Source organism: Astatotilapia calliptera, chromosome 20, assembly GCF_964374335.1.
Source record: "Astatotilapia calliptera chromosome 20, fAstCal68.1, whole genome shotgun sequence".
In the NCBI taxonomy this organism is placed as follows: domain Eukaryota; kingdom Metazoa; phylum Chordata; class Actinopteri; order Cichliformes; family Cichlidae; genus Astatotilapia; species Astatotilapia calliptera.
This window is the reverse complement of record NC_137441.1, coordinates 19,989,158-20,009,099: the sequence shown is the minus strand read 5'-3', so window position 1 is coordinate 20,009,099 and position 19,942 is coordinate 19,989,158. Positions and strand designations below refer to the sequence as shown.

Sequence of the window (19,942 nt, the reverse complement as noted above, 5' to 3'; positions counted from 1 at the left end):
CTGTGGCTACAATATGACAAGCTAAATAACCAGGGCTGCACATAAGTGGTCCGCAGGTGCGCATTCACTGTCAAAATAAAAAACACGCACAAGGGTTAGGGTTAAATTTAAAAACTGTACTTTTGAGTTAAAATATATATTTATAATTTTAATAAATGACAAATTAAAAAGGCATGAACATTTTTTTGTATCGAAAAAATATCGAACCGTGACACCAAAGTATCGAACCGAACCGAACCGTGAATTTTGTGCATCGTTGTACCCCTAATAAATAAATAAATAAATATATATATATATATATTTTTTTTTTTTTTTTTTTTTTTTTGCAAGCTTTTTTGTGCGAGTCTCTGGACAGTCAGAACGGTGGTATAGTGGTGAGTATTACTGGCTCAACATGAGAAAGTTCTGCTAGTCAACAGAAATCTCTTCTTTAACTTTTATTTAGAACTAAAAGGATGTCTTTTTCTACATCCCTTTTCACTGATCTTTGTACTGAACTGTAGGGATGGCAAAAAAATCACTACAGCACAGTATCGATATAGGAACACTAAACATTGATATTTTTTATGAAATTAATTAAAATACCATGGGAGCACTATGAACAAGAGTGCTGATTAAATGTGAAGATATGTTAAAACCGAAAAACCACCACTTAGCTTGACAAAGCTACCTCATAACGAAGTGCAAGTTTATGGTTTTAGTCACACGAGTAAAAAATACAACATCAACCTTTGTGCATCTACAAAAAAGATCAGTGACTTGTGACTATAGTGAATTTTGTCACATTTGGTGATCAGTTGCAACTCATAGTGATGGCTTGAGGGTGTTGATTGCAAGGTGATTGGATTGCACAGGTTGCCTGATAGGAGGCTACATTTCTACAAGCAGTCTGCAATCAGGTTGTCAAAGATTTGCAAATAACTGCTATTAAATGTATACATTTATAAATTCAGACAGATTGCCAGCATGTTGCCATCAGTCTGAATGAGTCTGTCAATGAACACAACGCGAGGGGCCTCAACTCTGGTTTTGTTCTGCTTATATTCCTATGAAACAGAAACGTTACAGTTAAATGTGAATTTCTGTCTATTTAGACAGCAAATGGATATGTGATTTATCACAGTTAATTGCTGTTTTATCAAAAACAGATTTCATGTAATTGCCAACTTGACCTCATTCAACTGCAAACTGGTAGCAGATTGATAGCAGACTGACTCTTATAACAATTTATGGCAGGTTTTAGTGACAGTGTTGTTTTGCTGCAAAAAGAAAAAACATATTCAATAAAACAGATATTGACAAAGTGTAAATTTGAGGGAATATTTTGTAGTTTTAAAAAGGTGATAAATTACAGTATATGTTATTGCAGTAATCAGGATGCAAAATGTTAAAAATCACAGTAATACTGTAACTGAACCCTGACTCCTCCCTTAGTAATGCTGCAATTATGATGCATTGAGTATTTTTTCCTCACCTTTCTCCCTCACTATGTGTTAATAGACCTCTCTGCATTGAATCATACTTGTTATTAATATGTGGCTCTCTTTCAGAGCATGTATTTCATCCTGTCTCCCTTCTCTCTCCCCAACCGTTTGCAGCAGATGGCCCCGCCCCTCCCTGAGCCTGATTCTGCTGGAGGTTTCTTCCTGTTAAAAGGGAGTTTTTCCTTCCCACTGTCACCAAAGTGCTTGCTCATAGGGGATCTAATGATTGTTGGGTTTTTTCCTCTGTATGTATTAAAGTAGGGTACTTTACAATGTAAAGCACCTTGAGGTGACTGTTGTCGTATAAATAAAAGTGAATTGAATTGAATTGAATTAACCTTGAGTTCAGTTGAGATATTATGATATTGTTGGGTATGTATCGATTCCCTCTACTAACATAAAGAGAAAACTTTTTCATTTTTTAGCCAAATCTCAACATCATGTCTAATAAAATCTTCTTCTTCTATTTCCTTTAAATTAGTTTTTTATGATTATTTCTTAACCTGGGTTGATGTAATTAAGCACATATAATCTTATGTCTGTGAAGGTTCTCAGTCATCCAGGTCATCGTAGTCAAAGGAGCTTGCAAAGAAAAGCACCTGGGTCAAAATCAAGACACAAGAAGTGGAATCCTTCACTGCGCACATTAACTCTGTGGATAAAAACATCAAGTTCACCAGGGAAGACACAAAGGACAACTGTTTGCCTTTCCTGGACTGCGCTGTGCACATTGAAGAGAATGGCAACCTCAACATCGAAGTTTACCGGAAGCCCACACACACGGACCAGTACCTCCTGTTCGACTCCCATCACCCTCTGGAACACAAACTTGGAGTAATTGGGACCCTACACCACCGGGCAGAACATGTTCCCTCTAAGCCTGAAGGAAAAAAGAAGGAACACACACATGTAAAGGAAGCACTCAAAAGGTGCGGCTATCCTAAATGGGCATTCTTAAAGTCAGCAAAGAGGCACAGAAAAGAAGATCAGACACCAGCGAGGGAGGATAAGAAGGACAGACGCAACAACATTGTCATCCCCTATGTAGCCGGTGTATCAGAAAAACTCAGTAGAGTTTTCTCCAAGCACGACATCCCGGTGCATTTCAGACCCAGCAACACGCTCAGACAAAAACTGGTTCACCCGAAAGACAAAATGCCAAAACACAGACTTAACAATGTGGTGTATGCTGTACAGTGCAGCGAGGAATGCCCAGACCTCTACATTGGAGAGACCAAACAGCCACTTCACAAGCGCATGGCACAACACAGAAGAGCCACCTCCACAGGACAAGACTCAGCAGTCCATCTGCATCTTAGGATAAAGGACACTCTTTCGAGGATGCCAATGTTCACATTTTGGACAGAGAGGACAGATGGTTTGAAAGAGGAGTGAAAGAAGCCATCTATGTCCACTGTGAGCGACCATCTTTGAACAGAAGCGGGGGTTTACGACACCAACTCTCTGCCATCTATAATCCAGTTTTGAGATCCCTTCCCAGACGCCTTAACGCCCACTCACATCCTGGGCCATCTGACCTCAGGAATTCGCATGATAAGGTGGGGCCAGGTTTCACAATGAACTCACCCGAAACTCTGGCTGATTGGGACCCACACCCAGTTTCACACCTTGGCTCAGGCGATTAGAGGATCATCAGGGGGTCCTTTTGTCCCTCTGTGGGGGGATACTCCCACTTGGTTTATATCTGGGACTCTCCACCATTTGACCTTAGAACTGAAGAAGCTTCTCGGATGAGAGGTGAAACGTCTTCAAGCAACTTAAAGAAGTCCAGACGCTTTTCTTTGCAAGCTCCTTTGACCACATATAATCTTGTTACCCATCAGGATATAAGAATGACTTCTAACTCATTGCCTTATTACTTACGAGAGCAACTCCTTCTTGCTATCTTTGGGCTGAAATTTGACCTTGAAGCTTCGGGTTGTGACCTCTCCTGGGTATTTCCTCTCCTCTAGGCAATCCTGCATCATGTCACAGTCCTCTGGTTCGGATGAGACGTACGACTGGCCGGTATGCTCCATCTGAAAAGTGATTAACACACTGGTAAATCCACTGCAGGCCTTTTGCTCTTTAAATTGTGGCTTGACCTATTATCTGAATTTAGTTTTTTAAATATCTGCTTCCAGGTAATAGTTTGCTATTGTATATCTGAATGCAAGCAAAGAAACTTTGCAAACACCATGTGCACACAATCCTCTTTTATTCTTTTGCAGACAAGTGATGTTTCCAAATGCAGAGTGTCCTCATAAAAAATTAACATTCAAGGCCCTTTATATTTCTTTTGAAAAAGTTCAAAGGAGTAAAAATTAGCATATGCCAAATCCAGGATGGTGCAATGCACCTGACACACTACCTCTGTTACACAGTGCAATGTTTTAACTGTACAGTAACTCTCACATTTCAGTGAAATAAATGAATAATACAAAGAGGAAAAGGGAACAGGGAATAAGAAAAGGGAATTACACAAAGACAAAGTGATGTAAACAATTAAGAGTTTTTCATTCAAAAGGCTTAGGGGGAATTTTGTCTGTTGTTATTTATGTCGCAATATCTCCTCTGTGAGTAACATCTGAGGAAATACACCGTGTTTGGAGCTCGTACTTTTGTTCTGTCTAATTGTACTGACCTCGTCCATTTCCTCCTCTCTTTGACGGTTAGGTTTGGTGTAATCCAGAGGTCCCTCCCAGTCCTCCTGCTTGTAGGTGTGTATGCTTGGTGATGTCATCCCGCTGTTTCCACCATGATGCAGTGAGGAAGAGGAGGAGGAAGGGTCTGGAGACCGAACGCCGGGGCTCGTCCCAGACAGACTTCCCTCTCGTTTAATGGGTTTTTTCATGCTCAGGTCCAGGGTGCCGTTCTCATCCACTTCAATGTCCATTTCCTGGAGACAATGCAACAGGAATTTATAGCTGAGCCTATGTTATTACCTGCTTATAAGTATCCTTGTAATTTTCAGTTGAGCCCCAATTTGAGACTTCAACAAATAAATAATTTTAGACAAGTGACAGTGAAGTACCAAATGAAAAATGATTAATAATATCCCTATATGCCCACTTTGAGGGTATACTACACACGAAATAGTCTGCTGAAATCTGCACTGAGATACCATTACAGTAGAATTTAATTGAGCTTTGGGCATACAGAACTTAGTCTTACACACATTCATGTCATTATTTGAAACTTTTGCCCTGTTTGAAACTTGAGTTTTAAAATATATTTGTTTTTATTGCAGCTCACTCTGTATATGAATGCAATTATGCTTTATTTCCTGTTAAAAACTTTGGAGCTCAGTGCATAATCTGGGAGAAAATTAATGGAGAAACACAGCTAACTAATACATCTAATTAAGTATTCTCAAATGTGAATAACTAATGCAGTCTCCTCTGGTGCACTTCACTGTATATGTGAGGCAGTCCTGTGTGATGATGATTGGGATTATTTTAATTACCCTCTTGAGCAGATTCTGATGCAGCGCTACATATCTGCCTGAATTCTAATTTCATATATTCTAAATAAAAACTGAACTTTCATGTGGAGAAATGTTGCTTTCGCTTCTACCTGCTTGTAAAACTGCCCTCGAGCCTGTATCAAACAAGCATTTTCACAGTCATGCACCAGAGTGACGGCCTCTTTCAGAGCACTACACACTCAAGTTCAAAACACCAGCCTCATCGCCTAAGCATGTTAGTCATGATATCTAATGTACTCTGGTGCCAACAGCACGAACACTGTGCTCCATCTCTCCATGCTTTATTATAGTTCTGGCAGGTGAAGAGAAACAGAAGGGTGAAAAGAGCAATGTTTTCAGCATTCATGTAAAATGGTGCTCATATGGGCTGGTCAAGGGCCAGAAAATTCAAAGGGTTAGGAGAAGAGGAGAGAAAATGGGAACAGTTCCCAGAAATGTCCCAGGTTGATGAGCTCAGTGTTCCAGTGTTTCAATATTGGATTTCAACTGGCTCCAACTCTGATTCCAGATCAGTCCCCAGTTGATCTGCACAGCTAAGGCATGCTCTTGGATCTGTGCCTTGCTGAACACCTTGCTCTGCTTTGCTGCCAGAGACATTAATTTTCACTTTTTATCTTCCTAAAAGCATGTCAGAAATCGAAAAATGATGAAGCAGTCACTTTCTCTCCTCTGTGAGGCAAAAAGGCTTTTAAAAATCACAATATGGGGGAAAGTGGAGCTCCTATTATACCTCCTGTGCACAGAAAAGAGAAAGAAAGTGAGGGAGATAGGGAACGAGCGAGGAACAGGGAGGCTTGCTTAGGGAGGAAGAGAGAAAGAGGGTAAAAGGACATGTGAGAAAGAAAATGATAGAAAGAGAGTGGGAGATCCGTCCAGCAGATAATGAAAAAAGGCTACCTGGTGGAAAAGTAATCCAGGCAACTGGCAGTCAGCCAAATTCAATAACAACATGAAAAGTGTGTGGGATGGAGGGATGAAACGATGAAAGAGGATGGGAGAGGTGATGCAACTGAATCTCAACACCATCCTGTTGCTGTAAACCAATGCCTCCTGATGATATATTCATGCAGAGTTGATGGAGAAAAAAAATGAGCGAGAGGAGAGAAGAGGGGTGGAAAAGGCACACCCACTGCTATCTCCTCTCATCTTACCAGCTGTGGCCTGCAATGTTTCATCTGCACTACAATCAGATAATAAAATCTTTCTCTAAGTGTTTTGCAGAGAAGAACAAGGCAGTACTTTACGACAGTAAAACCATCTGTACTTGACTCCCTTCAAATTGAGTACATTTTTGATCATCGAAGAACTACCAAGTGATGATGAAACCAACTGTGCTGTTTTCATTCCAACTGTGCTCCTTTATAATGACTGGGAAAAAAACATTTGAAAAAATGGTGGGTTTACCTTGTTTTGGGGTTTGGTGCTAAGGTTCTCAGGTTTCTCCCAGCAGCGAGTAGACAGGTTAAGGATGGCAGTGGCAGCCATGTGAGCAGCTTCGGCATCATGGGCGTAGTCGTAGGCCAATGAGGAGCTTTTCCCATAACCGTGGAGGCTGAGACTAGGTGATGATGACTTGGGGAATGACGGCTTAGCTGCAGGGGGACAAAGGCACAAATCCCAAATTGGCTAATATTCTGGGAAAGTACTAAAACAAAAGGGGATTGAAAAAATATGTGCGCTCAAGAGAACCTTTGTGTTTTGCTAACACTCTACCTTCATTTTTCATGATTATTTTCTGCCCCACACTGCTGAAGCTTTTTAATTTAGCTGATTTTTTTAAATTAATATATTTCAATATATATTAAATAAAGATCAATCAATCAATCAATCATCTTACGTTTCTGTATTTTTCAGAAATACATCTTCCTCACAGGACAGCCAATACAAACACATGATTTATAGAATATGATGCCAGACATTAAACAGATAAAAGTACTTAAAATGAGCTCAACCTTAAAAATATGCAGAAGTAATATTAAACCATCCAATACTGACGAGGAACATTTTTCTGCAGAATAATAATCTTTTAATTTGCTACTTCATGCACAGTTTTCCAATAATGCAGTTTTATGTGTACTGAGGTGCGTTCACTGGGTTTTATTGCTTCTTTTCTTAAAGGAGTATCCACCACTTGTCATTGTCATTTGGTAAAACAGCAGATATTTATTCAGCTACCATTCTTCAGCCATGAAGGAGTGCAGAATACGTCCACGCAGAGTGCAGACAGACAGCACAAATGGCACATTTTAATCTGATCCAATTTATCTTGTTATAAAGTTAAATAGCAGAGGAAGATGTTTTCGTTTGTGTGTGGCAATTGTCTCTGCTTGCCTTTCTGTAAAAGTCACTGCACACCACTGAGTCACAGCCACTGCTATGCATGCAGACAGGACAGAAATGGCAAACTGAGTGAAACAGTAACTGAAATTTGAACATTTGTCTCTCTCTTCTTTTCACTCATTTTGAAGAATAAAAGTCAGCCAAAGAGCCATGCTGGAGTAACATTTTCAAGAGCCTTAGAAAGGCCAACACTGAGAGCAAGAATTAGCACAAATGAACATATCACACTATCTCACATAGCAATGAGTGAATGGTTAGTAAATAACGTGGCCCAGATCTTCAGTTTTCTGTGTGGCTCACATGGCTTTGACCAAAGACTCTAACTCACAGTGAATCCGGCTGCTGTAACCTAGCCACAGGTTTGCCTTATAGAAAAACAAATAAATAAATATGCACGATAGAGAAGAAGCCCGAGGTTCCCTCTTACTTTTGAAGGCTTTAGGTGAGGTTTCGCTGGTGGGCATCTTTGGAGCAAGCGTGCGCTTCCCGAACACTTGAGCATCGAAGCTTGCATAATCGAAGGACACCTTGGAGTACTTCTCCAGCTCCTTGGCCAAGTTGGCGCGAGGTGTGGAAGGTGCCATGTTGGGCCTGTAGCTCCCATACTGGGGCACCTCTAGCTGCTTCACAAAACACATGGGTCTGCAGGGGGGAGAGGGAGAGGACGTCAGGGTGGGGCTGGGGATTAAAGACAAAAATAAAAGCAGAAACAAGAGATGAGAAATAAAAAGAGGATTGATGCAATAAAAAGACACACACACATAAAAGCAAAACGGGGGAAGAAAAAGAGAATAAAAGAATGAGAGAAAAAGGTAGAATGAAACAGAAAGAGTGAAGACAGGAGCAATGGTGTACTTAGCGGGAGTGCAGCAGGATTAAAAGCTCTCTTATCAGCAGAGGGCACATTTGCATGTTGTACAGCACGGAATTTATGAGCTTTAAGCCCTCTCGTTTTCTGGAGAGCCCGGGCTTTTGTCAGACCTGTTGGCGTAAATCCACTGATAGACCAGGGGGAGGTGGAAGGGCATGGGGAGTGAGAAAGAAGAGAGAAGGGGGAGAAGAGAAGACTAGGAACCAAAGAAGGGGGAGTGGTGAAAGAGGAGAGACAGAGGAGGGGTAGGTTGGGGGTATAGAGCCTGGAGGAACAAAGTGACCTTACTCATTTTTTTTTTTTACATCCCCTAACCATCTTATCCAAGCCCTCCACCCACTTTGGCCCAGCCCTATTTATTCTCCTCTGCACCGAAGCCTTTCCTCAGTGTTTTTCATTAATAGTCTACAAGACCTGGCCTGTAGTCATACTGCTGCAGCTGGGGTGGCCATCACATAGAAGCCTACTAATAATAAGTGTGCAAAGCAGAGCTACAACTGATCACAGGTGACTTTTTTCCATTTTATTAATTCAACATTGTTCCATTAAAACGAAGAATTCTGCAGCTCCACGTATAAGAGGCAAGGGAGCTCATTTGAATAACAATCTATAACAAAAAAACAAAGCAGGCCTTATTATGTTTTAATACTCGATGCTTTGTCCAACCACTGATGAGGTTTTCCTCAAGGAAAGCAATTATTTTTCCTATCCCCCCGCAATGCCCCTATAACTTGCATAATTAGCTTATCGGTTGCATTATTAATTAAAATACCAATGAGGAAGAGCACAGACAGCATAATACCAGTGTCTGGTTTGCACTAATTATCATTCTTTTGGCCGGGATCTGGCCGGTCGGGTGAGATGAATGTAGATAAAGAGATCTTAGCATGTGAGGTGACAGTAATGATTAGCCTGCCAGCCAGGATGTTTCAAGACTTTCTTGTTATTATTGAGCCGTTCAGAGGCCAGGCTCCACCTTTCATGCAGGGTACCGTAACCAAGGTCAGGATTCTCTCTGCGGTTTCAATGTGGCTCAGCAGTAAAGTGGCTAACCTTGACAAGGACTCAGCTGTGAGGGGTTTGGATTGGAGGAGACAGCTTTTATGTAGGTGAAAGGGTCACTGAGCCCAGTCTATCTTAGTTTCTGCTATTCATTGTGTCATCTATGATGGGCTTTGGAAAAGGACAAAAGGCATGAATTTTTTTGCCACATAAACCTTAACTGTGCAACATTAATACAGTTATTTACAAAATTTTAATCAATATAGGAATCAAAAAGTTCCCTTCTATGCATATAACTTGTAATTAAATTATCAAATAGATAAAATCTTTACATGTCAATGTAATGATATTGGCCAAAGTCAATAACTGCCACGTTTGTATAACTGACCTCTCGTGAGGGCATTAGGGCTCCATATCTACAGTATGTAATGTAATAAAGCAGAAAAAACCTGAACTATGAGTTTGTACTTTTTTGATGACCCACCTCAGCACTCTGTCATTGGGACTTCCTTTGAGGTGCTCGCTCGCTGACTGAGAGAGATGCTGCTTATCGTGGCTCTTAGATAGCTTCTCTGCAGCAGCGATGGGACAACCAGAAAGACTGCAGGGATAAAGGAAGCAAAGCAGATGAATATTACAAGTACATACTGCTGACTGTGTAAATCTACATCACAGTACTGATGTGGGCTGACACATTTGCTGCCCTGCATACATGAATATACGAGCTTGCAAATACACAAAGTGCACAACACTCTAACCTGCAGAGATACACACACACACACACACACACACACACACACACACACACACAAACAACTTTCATATATAGATATACAGTATAAAGGTGCAATGTATATAAATATACCTGCGGTGTGTGTTGCGGTTGCTGTTGACATGGCCCTGACCTGTGCAGCCAGGAGTCGGACACTTCAGCACGTTTTCATGCATGGCCAGAACTGACAAGATGCACAATCATGTGATCAGAGAAAACTCAGAAAATGAAAATCACTGAAGTGGGATTTGCTTATTATTAAATTTGTTTTTATTTCTCATATTAATATTTTTGGTCTTCCTGCAAAAATAGATTTGAATACACAGCTGCACAGACTGTATAACCCCAAAATCCCCAATAATAGAATAAAATTAGAATTAAATTACGTATTTGAGGGCATTTCTTTGACTGAATTTCACAGCATTTGACCGATGCAAATCAAAGGACTGGTTTCTTCCAAACATATATATACCAAGTCATGGAATCGGTGGCTCCCGAGACCTCAAAAAACCTCATGGCACAACAATTACACTGTTTAACTATTTTTTATGCTAAGCAGCTGGAATAACAAAGAACAACAACAAAACCTCACTCTCTGGGGGGATCCTGTCCTTGTGCGGACAGCCTGACAGGCTGCGGTGGTGGGGGTAAAGACCGGTCACGTGACCAGTGCCATCACATCCCGGTGTGGGACACTTGTTCTCCCTCTTCTCTGGCCTGCTGCTCTCTGGGTCAGAGTTGGGTAGGAATGTAGAAGAAAACGGAAAGGAGGACAGGAAGATGGAAGGCCAAGTAAAAGGAAAGGGGAAGGTGGGATGAATAAGGTGCACAAAAGCAAGTGGTTAATGTCATCAGACAGTGTGCTTGGCTGAGCATGAAATCCAGACATATTCCCAACATCTGCACAAAACCCACACCATCTGTATCCCCCGACTCATGGCTTATGCATGCCTGTAAATACACCAGGTATTCCATGCATTTGTCTTAATGTTTATTTAAATACTTTTAAAGATAAAATACTATAAAAATGATAAACTACACCATCTTATCCTGTTGAGCTGGATAATCCCCCCATGGCTACATTTGCACAACACTTTCAAAGACCTTGTTTAGATCTTGGACAAAGCAGCACCTTACAATACATCAGAAGAAATTCACACCACTATATAATTTACACATAATTAAAGATGCCTGCTCCTCCCCTCTCCTATTGGAGGCAGGCCAGGCAGTATCAGTGGCACTGGAGAGAGGAGAAGGGTGCAAGAGGATGGTGTGATGCTCTATTGGCCTTCAAATTGAATGTTAACGAGACACGCATTTCCTAATTAGCGTCGAGCAGAACAGGAACGTCACCGCAGGAGGGAGTTAAGGCCAAGGAGAGGGCAGCACTACCGGGCATGTAATCACACTGCTGCTATACTGTGAGAAGCATGACAAGCGGGCAGCGTGCCAACTGTGTAATACAAGGCCCGAACACACGTAGCATGTAAACAAACACTCCATGGCTGACTGTGGAACAACCTGCACTCCTCCTTTTTCTCTGTTGATATGTTGTTGTCTCTCCTGTGCTCTCTCGCATGCTGTCATCCCTTCTCGCTCCCTCTTTGAGTACTTCCTCCCAGCTCTTCATGGAAGTCTATTCAGCTGGAACCACTTCAACCCCATTACAATAGAAAAGGGAGGATCCAAACAGAGCTCTGTGACTCATCTCTTATTTGGTACACTGTGTTTATTTGTACCCTCTGCTCCCAACATAACATTTAGCACATTTGCCAAAACTTCAGAACATCATTTTCTGTGTGCTCCCTTATTGGTTGTATTCCTCTGATATTGTTGTGGTATTTAAAAAAGCACTTGCTGTCTTGCAGAGTATTAGAGAAAATAATGAAAGAGCACATTTGGCCTGTATTTTTAATATAAGGATAAAGCCAGGGGGCAACTGCCCCCTTAAAGCTAGCTAACCTAACAAAAGTAAAACTGTCAAATTCTGGCACTTGCCTCTGTTTTTTTTTTTGTGCTGGTTTGTGTAGAGGTTAAACAAAAATAGCAAATGTTCATTAGGCTTTTTTTTAAGGCCTGGATGAAAACGTGCCAGCTGATTCTTCCTGTCAAATGCTAATGACATCTGGGTCTAGTTTCACTAAGAATTGTATTAGTCAAACTTAGTTACTTTGATTACATACTGTTTTGCACACATTATAGCCTGTGAGAAACATACTGCAGTAGATTATCAGTCCAGCTCTGTTCAGAGTAAAGTACTTAAAGCCTGTGACATGTAGGTGCTCTTCCACTGTACGAACTGTGGGCAGACACAAAGTGATGCCAAGATTTACAAGAACACTCCCCTAACACAGGACCATTCTGTTTTTAAGGCGAATAAAAACAGGTGGGTGCAGAAGACGTGCTCAGTGCATCACATAGAAGTTTTGTTGGGGTTTTCAGAAAATTTTCATAGAACGGAGAAAATGTAAATTTTCCAGGTAAACCTATAAAACATTGTTGGATGAGGAATAAGTTTGCAACATGGTATTTCAGTACCATGTGCAGCTAATGTAGCTTTAAAAAAACAAAGATATAAAAAGAAACGGACTAAATGTGGCTGATGTGCTGTCTCCCTCAGGCAACTTTCACAATACCCTCTCAGTACATGTTGTAGCTCTGTTCTCCCCTGGTTACTAATTCATACCTTTGCTGAAATAGCCCTTGCGGATGACGTCCAGGTGCTTGGGCCTGTCCTCCATGGTGAAGTACCGCTGGTGGTGGATATCTGGTGTGCGGAGCAGCTCTCTGGGTCCTGCTGGCTTCACCTGCTCTGCCTTCAGGGCAATGGCTTGCTCTAGCAGGCCCAGGTTCCCTCGGGTCATGTCGAACATCTCTGACTCGTCCGTCACTGCCGAGCGCTGTGACAGGCTGTCTTCATCATCGCGCTCGTCATCTCCATCCACATCGTCAAAGTCTTTGTCCTCCGACTTATCGGATCGTACCTCGATAATGTCAGGAGAGGCTGAGGATGAAGCTTTGTGGATTTTGTAGTTCTCCCCTCTGGGAATGGGAAAGTAGTCCTCCAGTGGACTGGCCCTGTGGGAGCTGTAGCTTAAAGGAGGGCTGGCCTTATAGTTCTGAATTGAGCTAGCTTTAAGAGAGCTGTCTTGTGGACTGGCTCTGTTCTCAAAGGGACTTGCCCCGCATGAGTTGTAGTCCTCCAGAGGACTGGCCCTGTGGTCTTCAGCCTTGTGTGTTCCCTGAGCTGCTGCGGTGCTGGTGATGATGCGGATGGCAGTTGGCACATCAGAAATGGGCAAAACATCCCTGTGCTCCTCCTCATCTGCTGAAGTGCCCTGCCTCTGCTGTATTGGCACTACTATCTTTTCTTTTTCATTGTCTTTACCTATGAACTGTTCACACTGGTCCCTTTTAGTCAGATGCTGTGGGCTCATGTGGTTGCTCATATCTTCGTGCTCCCCTTGCTCATCCTCCACATCAGCTGCCTCCTGCTGCAGAGCAAATGACTCCTTCAGTGCTTGAACTCCATGTGCCACCTCCTCATCTTCCTCTTCTCCCTCGTTCGTGTCCTTCTCCTGCTCTTCCTTTACTTCTTCACCCTGTGTAATGGCCAATGTGACATCCTTCTTGGTCTCCATAGCAACAGTCTGCTGAATGGCCACAGTTGGAGCATTGTTGCTGTTGACACAGCCCAGGTGGAGGAGAGAGTTGGCCACCTCCTCGGTGCTCTGTGAGGGAGAGTGACACTCCTCAGCTGCAGGTACCGCTGCTCTGAGCTCAGGCTCGATGATCACACACTCCTCCTCTATCGGAGTAAAGATGAAGAAGTCAGAACAGTGACACAGAGGAAAACATGAGTCACATAGTGACATCAGGCTGTTGTCAGCAATATCTTTATCTTCACTTGTATCACTTTTATGCCTGCTAAGTCTTTCACTGTGTATATTTATATATGTGACATAAAAAGAACCTACTGTTACAAAACTGTAGCCGTAAAGCAGTTTGTTGACAGAGAAAGACACTCACAAAGTCCTTGTGCTCCTAGTGGCCATGATTTCATCTTTTCTCTAAAGGCTATAATCTATCACAATCAGTGAGTCTCATGGACTAATGGACAAGAAGACAAGAAGTTCCTAATTTTGAAATATATACAAACAAAGAGTTTGGCAAATGATTATTGGTAAAGAGTGACATCTACTGTCTCTGATACCTGCTCTCTATTGGACTGGAGATCTGCTGATGCTGCTGCTCACTAGAGCCAGTGTTGGGGAGAAAAAGGAGAGTGGAAAAGTAGAGCTGTCACCAACCAGAAATGGGAGATGGAAGCATGTAAATATAATAATAACCACTGCAGCTAAAAAGAGTGTCTGACAAGCCCAGCTGTAAGTAAGCTATTAAGAATTGACTGTACACTGTGTTCGTGTTTTGCTCTGAAACAATAAGTTCCATTGGAGCAACCTTTCAACGCCTCTCTCTGTCTCTCGCTAGCAAAGTTGACCCAGACAACAAAGTAAAGCTAGTTTTTGGCTATGGGTCCAAAACGGAACCCAACGTATTGGCCAGAGGTCCCTTTACTATGGTTCTGTTTTATATAAGTGAGGAATAGTTTTCTATACGAGATCGCTGCAAAAAGTGCAGCCTTACCTAATGTCCACCTACTGTTACTCATTTATATTAAGATTTAAAAATCTAGTTGCTATTGGTATGGTGAGTAACCTTCAGTAATAGTAATAAATCACACAGCATAGTACAATCATGTAGTTGTAAAACAGCATAATAATATATTAAGTAATCCAAAGTATTCAGAATACGTTACTCAATGAGAGTAACGTAACGGAATACGTTACAAAATACATTTTGGGGCATGTATTCTGTAATCTGTAGTGGAATACATTTTAAAAGTAACTTTCCCAACACTGACTAGAGCCAACATAGCGATACAATTAAATATATCAGTTCTGCTAATGGAAATACCAGTCTTCCTTGATTATAGTAGTCCTGACTCAAATGAAGAAGCAGGTAGTGAGGAAGCTGAGTGGGGTCTAAATAAAAGACACTCCAGTGGGAATCGTACGATCAACCAATTTGGGAGCTTAACCCATCAAGCAATTACAGTCAGGTATCTTGGCCTTAATCTGCTTCAGTATTGAAGTACATGATGAATATGTGCTCCTTTGATGCTGTGGTTATTTTTCACTGTACCCCTCTTTGTTACCAACAAGCTATGTTTCATACCTTCATCAGCTGCAAAATTCTCCTCCTTCTTATACGTCTCTTCCTCCTCTTTCTGTTGTGTGTTCTCCTCCCGACCGTTTGTCTGTCCGTCCTGTGTGAGTTCTGTCATTTCCTCTCTCTCCTCCTCCACACCTGTGTCTGTCTCCTCCACTTCCTCTTCTACCTTGGCTCCTTCTGTTTTCTCTCCATCGCCCTCAGCCTCACTGCTTGCGTCACTCTCTGCACTGAAACCTTCATCTAGGGCTAGTTTCAGGGGGTGGGACTTCCTCTTGGAGGCAGGCCGTTCTGTTTCCTGTTCTTGTTCCTGCTCTGCCTCTGCTTCGTCTAGACGGCGCTTTCTTGCTATTGGGCAACCCAGAATGCTTGTGATGGGGGAAAAGGAGAAGACAAGAAGAAAAGGGAGAGAACAAAATTAAGAAAATCAAGCTGGGTTATAAGTGAAACAACAACCTAACACGTCTAACAGAACCACAGCAGAAGGAGGCAGGGGTTTTTTCTGACATGAAACAGGATGGAGCTGCTTTTTCCAGTATGAATCAACACGCCTGAGGGGGGCGCCATGCTAGCTGACTCAGATATCACAACCAATCTCAGCCAATTGAGTGGAACGTTTAATGAACAACTCGTATGGAGAGGCGGGCGGGCGATGCAGCAGAGGGTGAAATCCAATAAACTCCTTCTTACGCTCACCTGGGAGACGCTGAGGGAGTCTGAGGAACGATCTATAAACAAAGTGCACCTCAAAATTGCCTGCTGAACAAATACACATGTAAACAGATAGCTAATATCTGCCCCTCAATAAAGACGAGTCACAAGCCAGTGAGCTGCCCCGAGTCTCCCAGGATCTCCCAGGGCGAACGACACAGACGATGAATGGAGGGATGGGGAATGAAGCTGGAATAACACCTGAAGAAATCACATTTCACCACTGCCCACTGAAAGGTTTATTACTTAGGTTTAGATTTAGATGCTCTGGGAGTCTGGTATGTGACATAATGAATGTGCTCTATTTGCAATCTGACTCAGTAAGTATCTTTAAAAGTCATTCACATTGTCTCCATCTGCGATTTAAATAACAAAGAATCGAAATGGTGCTGAGGAACCCAAGAAGCTGTGCAGTTTACCATTTGGTTTTTCTATTTTTTCTATTTCTATCTTTATTTTACAAATAATCAGAAGGAATTATAAGGATAGTAATGAGTGGGAGAACTAGATTCATTTGATGACTGGGAGATGTAAAAGCAGGAAATGTGGACATAAAGCAGAAAAACGTATCCTCAATCAGCTTCCCTCTAATCTGTGCTTTTTCTCTTGTCAAAAACACTTTTGTTGAACCTGATTTCTTCTGATCTGAATGTAAACAACTAACTCTCTGCTACATCCTTTTCCATTAGCACTGCAAAAGAGGACCATTTTGCTCATGACTTGACTTCAGTAACATCATACTATTAACACTACAAAACTAAAAGATGTAGCTTACCTCAGTTTAACAAACGTCTAGCCTGGCTGTGTCCAAAGATAAGTAATTAAGTTGATAAGAATCTTTAAAGCTCATTAATCAAGAAATCATTTGTTTGTCTGTAATGTGAATAGCACTGTTTTATGCCAGGAGATAGATTTTGGAATCTTGTTGTCACGGTGAGGACAAAAGTCTCCCAAGACCACCACTTTGAACTGTGGTTCCAAAGTGCTGTTTGGAAGAATTTGGGTGGATATAGCCATGGCTACCTATAGTTAGAACCTAGCTATTTCACTCAATTCTGTTCTTTATGCTTTTTTAATAATTTTTTTTTTTTTTACATTTCATCTGTATTCTTTATGCTAAGCTAGAAATCCAGCTGCTGGCTTGAGCTTCATAATTAGCGCACAGATATAAAAGTAGCATTGATGTTCTCATCTAACGCTCAGTATTACAGCGAGTAATGCCGAATAAAAGCACAAAGCAGATGATATGGGACAGAGAACAGAGAGGACAGACAAGACTGAGACAAAGGACAGAGAGACAGAGGGTGGGGTTTTAATCTGCCCTACCTTCTGTGTCGTGAGTATCTCCCACTGATATGGCCTGAGCCATTGCATCCAGGGGTGGGGCAGCTGGATGGGATGGATGGAGGTTAGAGATATGTTTAAGGCACGGGTGCATTTTAGTCCCTGTGCAGTAGCAATGATAAACACAGGCAGTAAATAAAAAAGAAAAGGTCAATTAAGACAAACAAAATAAAGTGAAGCACAGACATGCAATCTGAGCACATGTGTCACACAAACGCACGTGTCCCCACTCTTCTACCAGACACACATAATGCATGAATTCAGGTGGTATCATGCAAGAGAAAACATAATATTCTCTGTCATACATCAACCCTGGCCTATATCCTGTTACTGTGAGAGATAAGGATCAGCCGAGGCCTGCTGTAATTTCCCCTGCTCTGCTCTCTTCACCAGTCATCATCATCAGTTCTTGCTCACTCTATTTTCTTTCTCTCTCTCTCTCTCTCCTTTGATTCAGGTTGCTATGACCCCTCAGGATGGCTCATTTCAATTCTCATTAACTTCCCCCAGCAATTGCCCTTTATTACTCCAATTATCCTTATTATTAATTTCACTTATTAAAAAATGCTGCATTTGCATTTTAAATCAGCCACTCTCTGGCCTCTTTTTTTTTTCTTCTTAATCCCAAAACCTCAAGTATTTTTTTGGAGTGCTGAGTAGAGATCAATGCTCAGAGGTGAAGTGTGACAAAATGAGAGAGGATGAAAAAATCATTTGGAAGGAGGGCAAGGAAGGGCGATGACTGGCTTTTGTGGACCCTGAAAGCTGGTCCCTGAGTGGGAAACTATGGAGAGGAGCTAAGGGCGGGAGAAAAAACTAAATAATAGCCCTTCACAGTCCTCTCTTCTTGTGCTGCATCCTTTGATCAGACTGCAAAAAGATCGTACACCTTTTTCATTGGATGTACTGTATGTGTTCATAGCAGGAAACAGCAAAAGGCTGCAAGAAATCAATAGCAGCCTGTTGGAGGCACTGACCACAAACTGAGAAGTGCTGATAATGAGTAATAGGAAAAGAATAATATACAGCGTCATCTAAAGAGAGTGTATGATTGCCAGGGTGGGGGAGATACAAGGTGAGGGTTTGGCGGGATATATAAATGAACTTTATGAAAGGGATTTTCACAAAGATGAAGGTGTTTCCTTACCTCAGCTCTTGTCCTACAAGCTCAATAGGAACTGAAAAGGGGGGGGGGGTCATGGGGAGAGAGAACAAAGGTGAACAACTGCTCAGAACGCCGTGCTGCTAAAAGAAACTCAGATCAATAAATCACAAATGCATATGAATCCCAGAAGGATTCCTCATAGAGGCTTAGACACACACACATTCCGAAAAATCCTAAAACACACCTACATGCTCCTGGGTTCACACATACACATCTACATGTAAAACAAACAAGAGTAAAGCAAACATGCTGCATAAAAAAGGCACGCACACACAAACAGAAAGGCTAAATCAGCCAAACTGCACAGCACTGTTCAGAAAAAGTGACAGTTATATGCAGACTTCAGCAATAAAACATGATTAATTGTTACACTTTAGTTACCATAATTGGGGAAAAGAAATTAAAAGGAAAACTGCCTTCATCAGGAGAAAACAGCACTTCATTCAGGGCCAACTTATAGTAATTGCCTTCAAAACATAAATCACGCTCTGCTCCCATAGAGCACGCGCACACTTGCCGGCTGTGGGCATCGATTGGGAGTTGAGCGATAGAACGAGTTTTTGGAGAAATATCCTATTTTCATTTGAAGCCAAAATGAAAAAACAATAGGATCCTGGAGAATTCAGTTTGGCCTCCAATATCACATGCATTAATCACATGTCAGAAATAGCCTGGGTATCAAGATACACTAAGAGCACTAAGACACATGCACACATGCATACACACACAAGTTTGTGTGTGTGTGTGTGTGTGCGTGCGTGCGTGCGTGTGTGTGTGTGTGTGTGTGTGTGTGTGTGTGTGTGTGTGTGTGTGTGTGTGTGTGTGTGTGTGTGTGTGTGTGTGCGCGCATGCAACATCGTAGTTTCTCAGTCTTTCATCATGCAGTTGGAATGACTGGATGCCTTCTGAACGCCCTGTGAACTGTTGCTTTGCTGTCTTGTTTCTAAACATCAAACACACGTGCAAATGCAAACACACCAAGGAACTCACACATATCAATATGGATATTTACACATTCATTCAAGTGCACATTAAATTTACATGTGTTTGTACACATAAACACACAGCCATACGTACATGTGGACTAAAAAAATATGGAGTAGCAAGGGCTGTGGTTTTTGTGATATTCTAGGAGTTATGACTCAAAAGTAATGCATCGATATTACTGATCTGTTCAGTGGGCATTAGCACGTACACATAAAGCCACAAGGTTTCCTTTCATTCGTTTGTGCCCTTAGAGAGAAGGGTCATACATTGGGTATGAGAGCTCAACTTGAATGGTTTATAATGAGGATGAAAATGATTAGAATCGTGCTCTGGTGTTATCAGATGTCGACATAATTGAACACCTATGGTAGGATTTGGAGCAATGTGTTAAGACAGCCCTCTCCAACACCGTTATTACAGCACCAAATATGTTTTGGGAGAACGGTGTTCATTCTTAAAGAAGAGTTGCAGAGACTTGAGGAATCAGTAGCCACATACATGTACAGATTTACTTAGAGGAGCAAATTAGCCTTTGCTAATATTGGGG

The 19,942-nt window shown here is 41.8% G+C and overlaps 1 protein-coding gene across 12 annotated transcripts in view; it reads right to left on the bottom strand.

Moving 5' to 3' along the window:
• Positions 1-19,942, bottom strand: part of myt1b (myelin transcription factor 1b) — a 146,545-nt gene that overhangs the window by 10,128 nt on the left and 116,475 nt on the right. For 7 of the 12 annotated variants that reach the window (XM_080294571.1, XM_080294576.1, XM_080294570.1 and 4 more), the window contains 11 exons: positions 18,391-18,421; positions 17,226-17,288; positions 15,195-15,556; positions 12,643-13,764; positions 10,549-10,683; positions 10,050-10,140; positions 9,669-9,785; positions 7,739-7,989; positions 6,376-6,563; positions 4,129-4,383; positions 3,369-3,523 (listed from right to left, as the gene is read on the bottom strand). In XM_080294571.1, coding sequence (XP_080150697.1) covers positions 3,369-3,523; positions 4,129-4,383; positions 6,376-6,563; positions 7,739-7,989; positions 9,669-9,785; positions 10,050-10,140; positions 10,549-10,683; positions 12,643-13,764; positions 15,195-15,556; positions 17,226-17,288; positions 18,391-18,421 — 2,770 coding nt within the window. The remainder of the gene's footprint in view (positions 1-3,368; positions 3,524-4,128; positions 4,384-6,375; positions 6,564-7,738; positions 7,990-9,668; positions 9,786-10,049; positions 10,141-10,548; positions 10,684-12,642; positions 13,765-15,194; positions 15,557-17,225; positions 17,289-18,390; positions 18,422-19,942) is intronic. The other 5 variants (XM_080294577.1, XM_080294573.1, XM_026153444.2 and 2 more) reach the window with 2 other exon arrangements.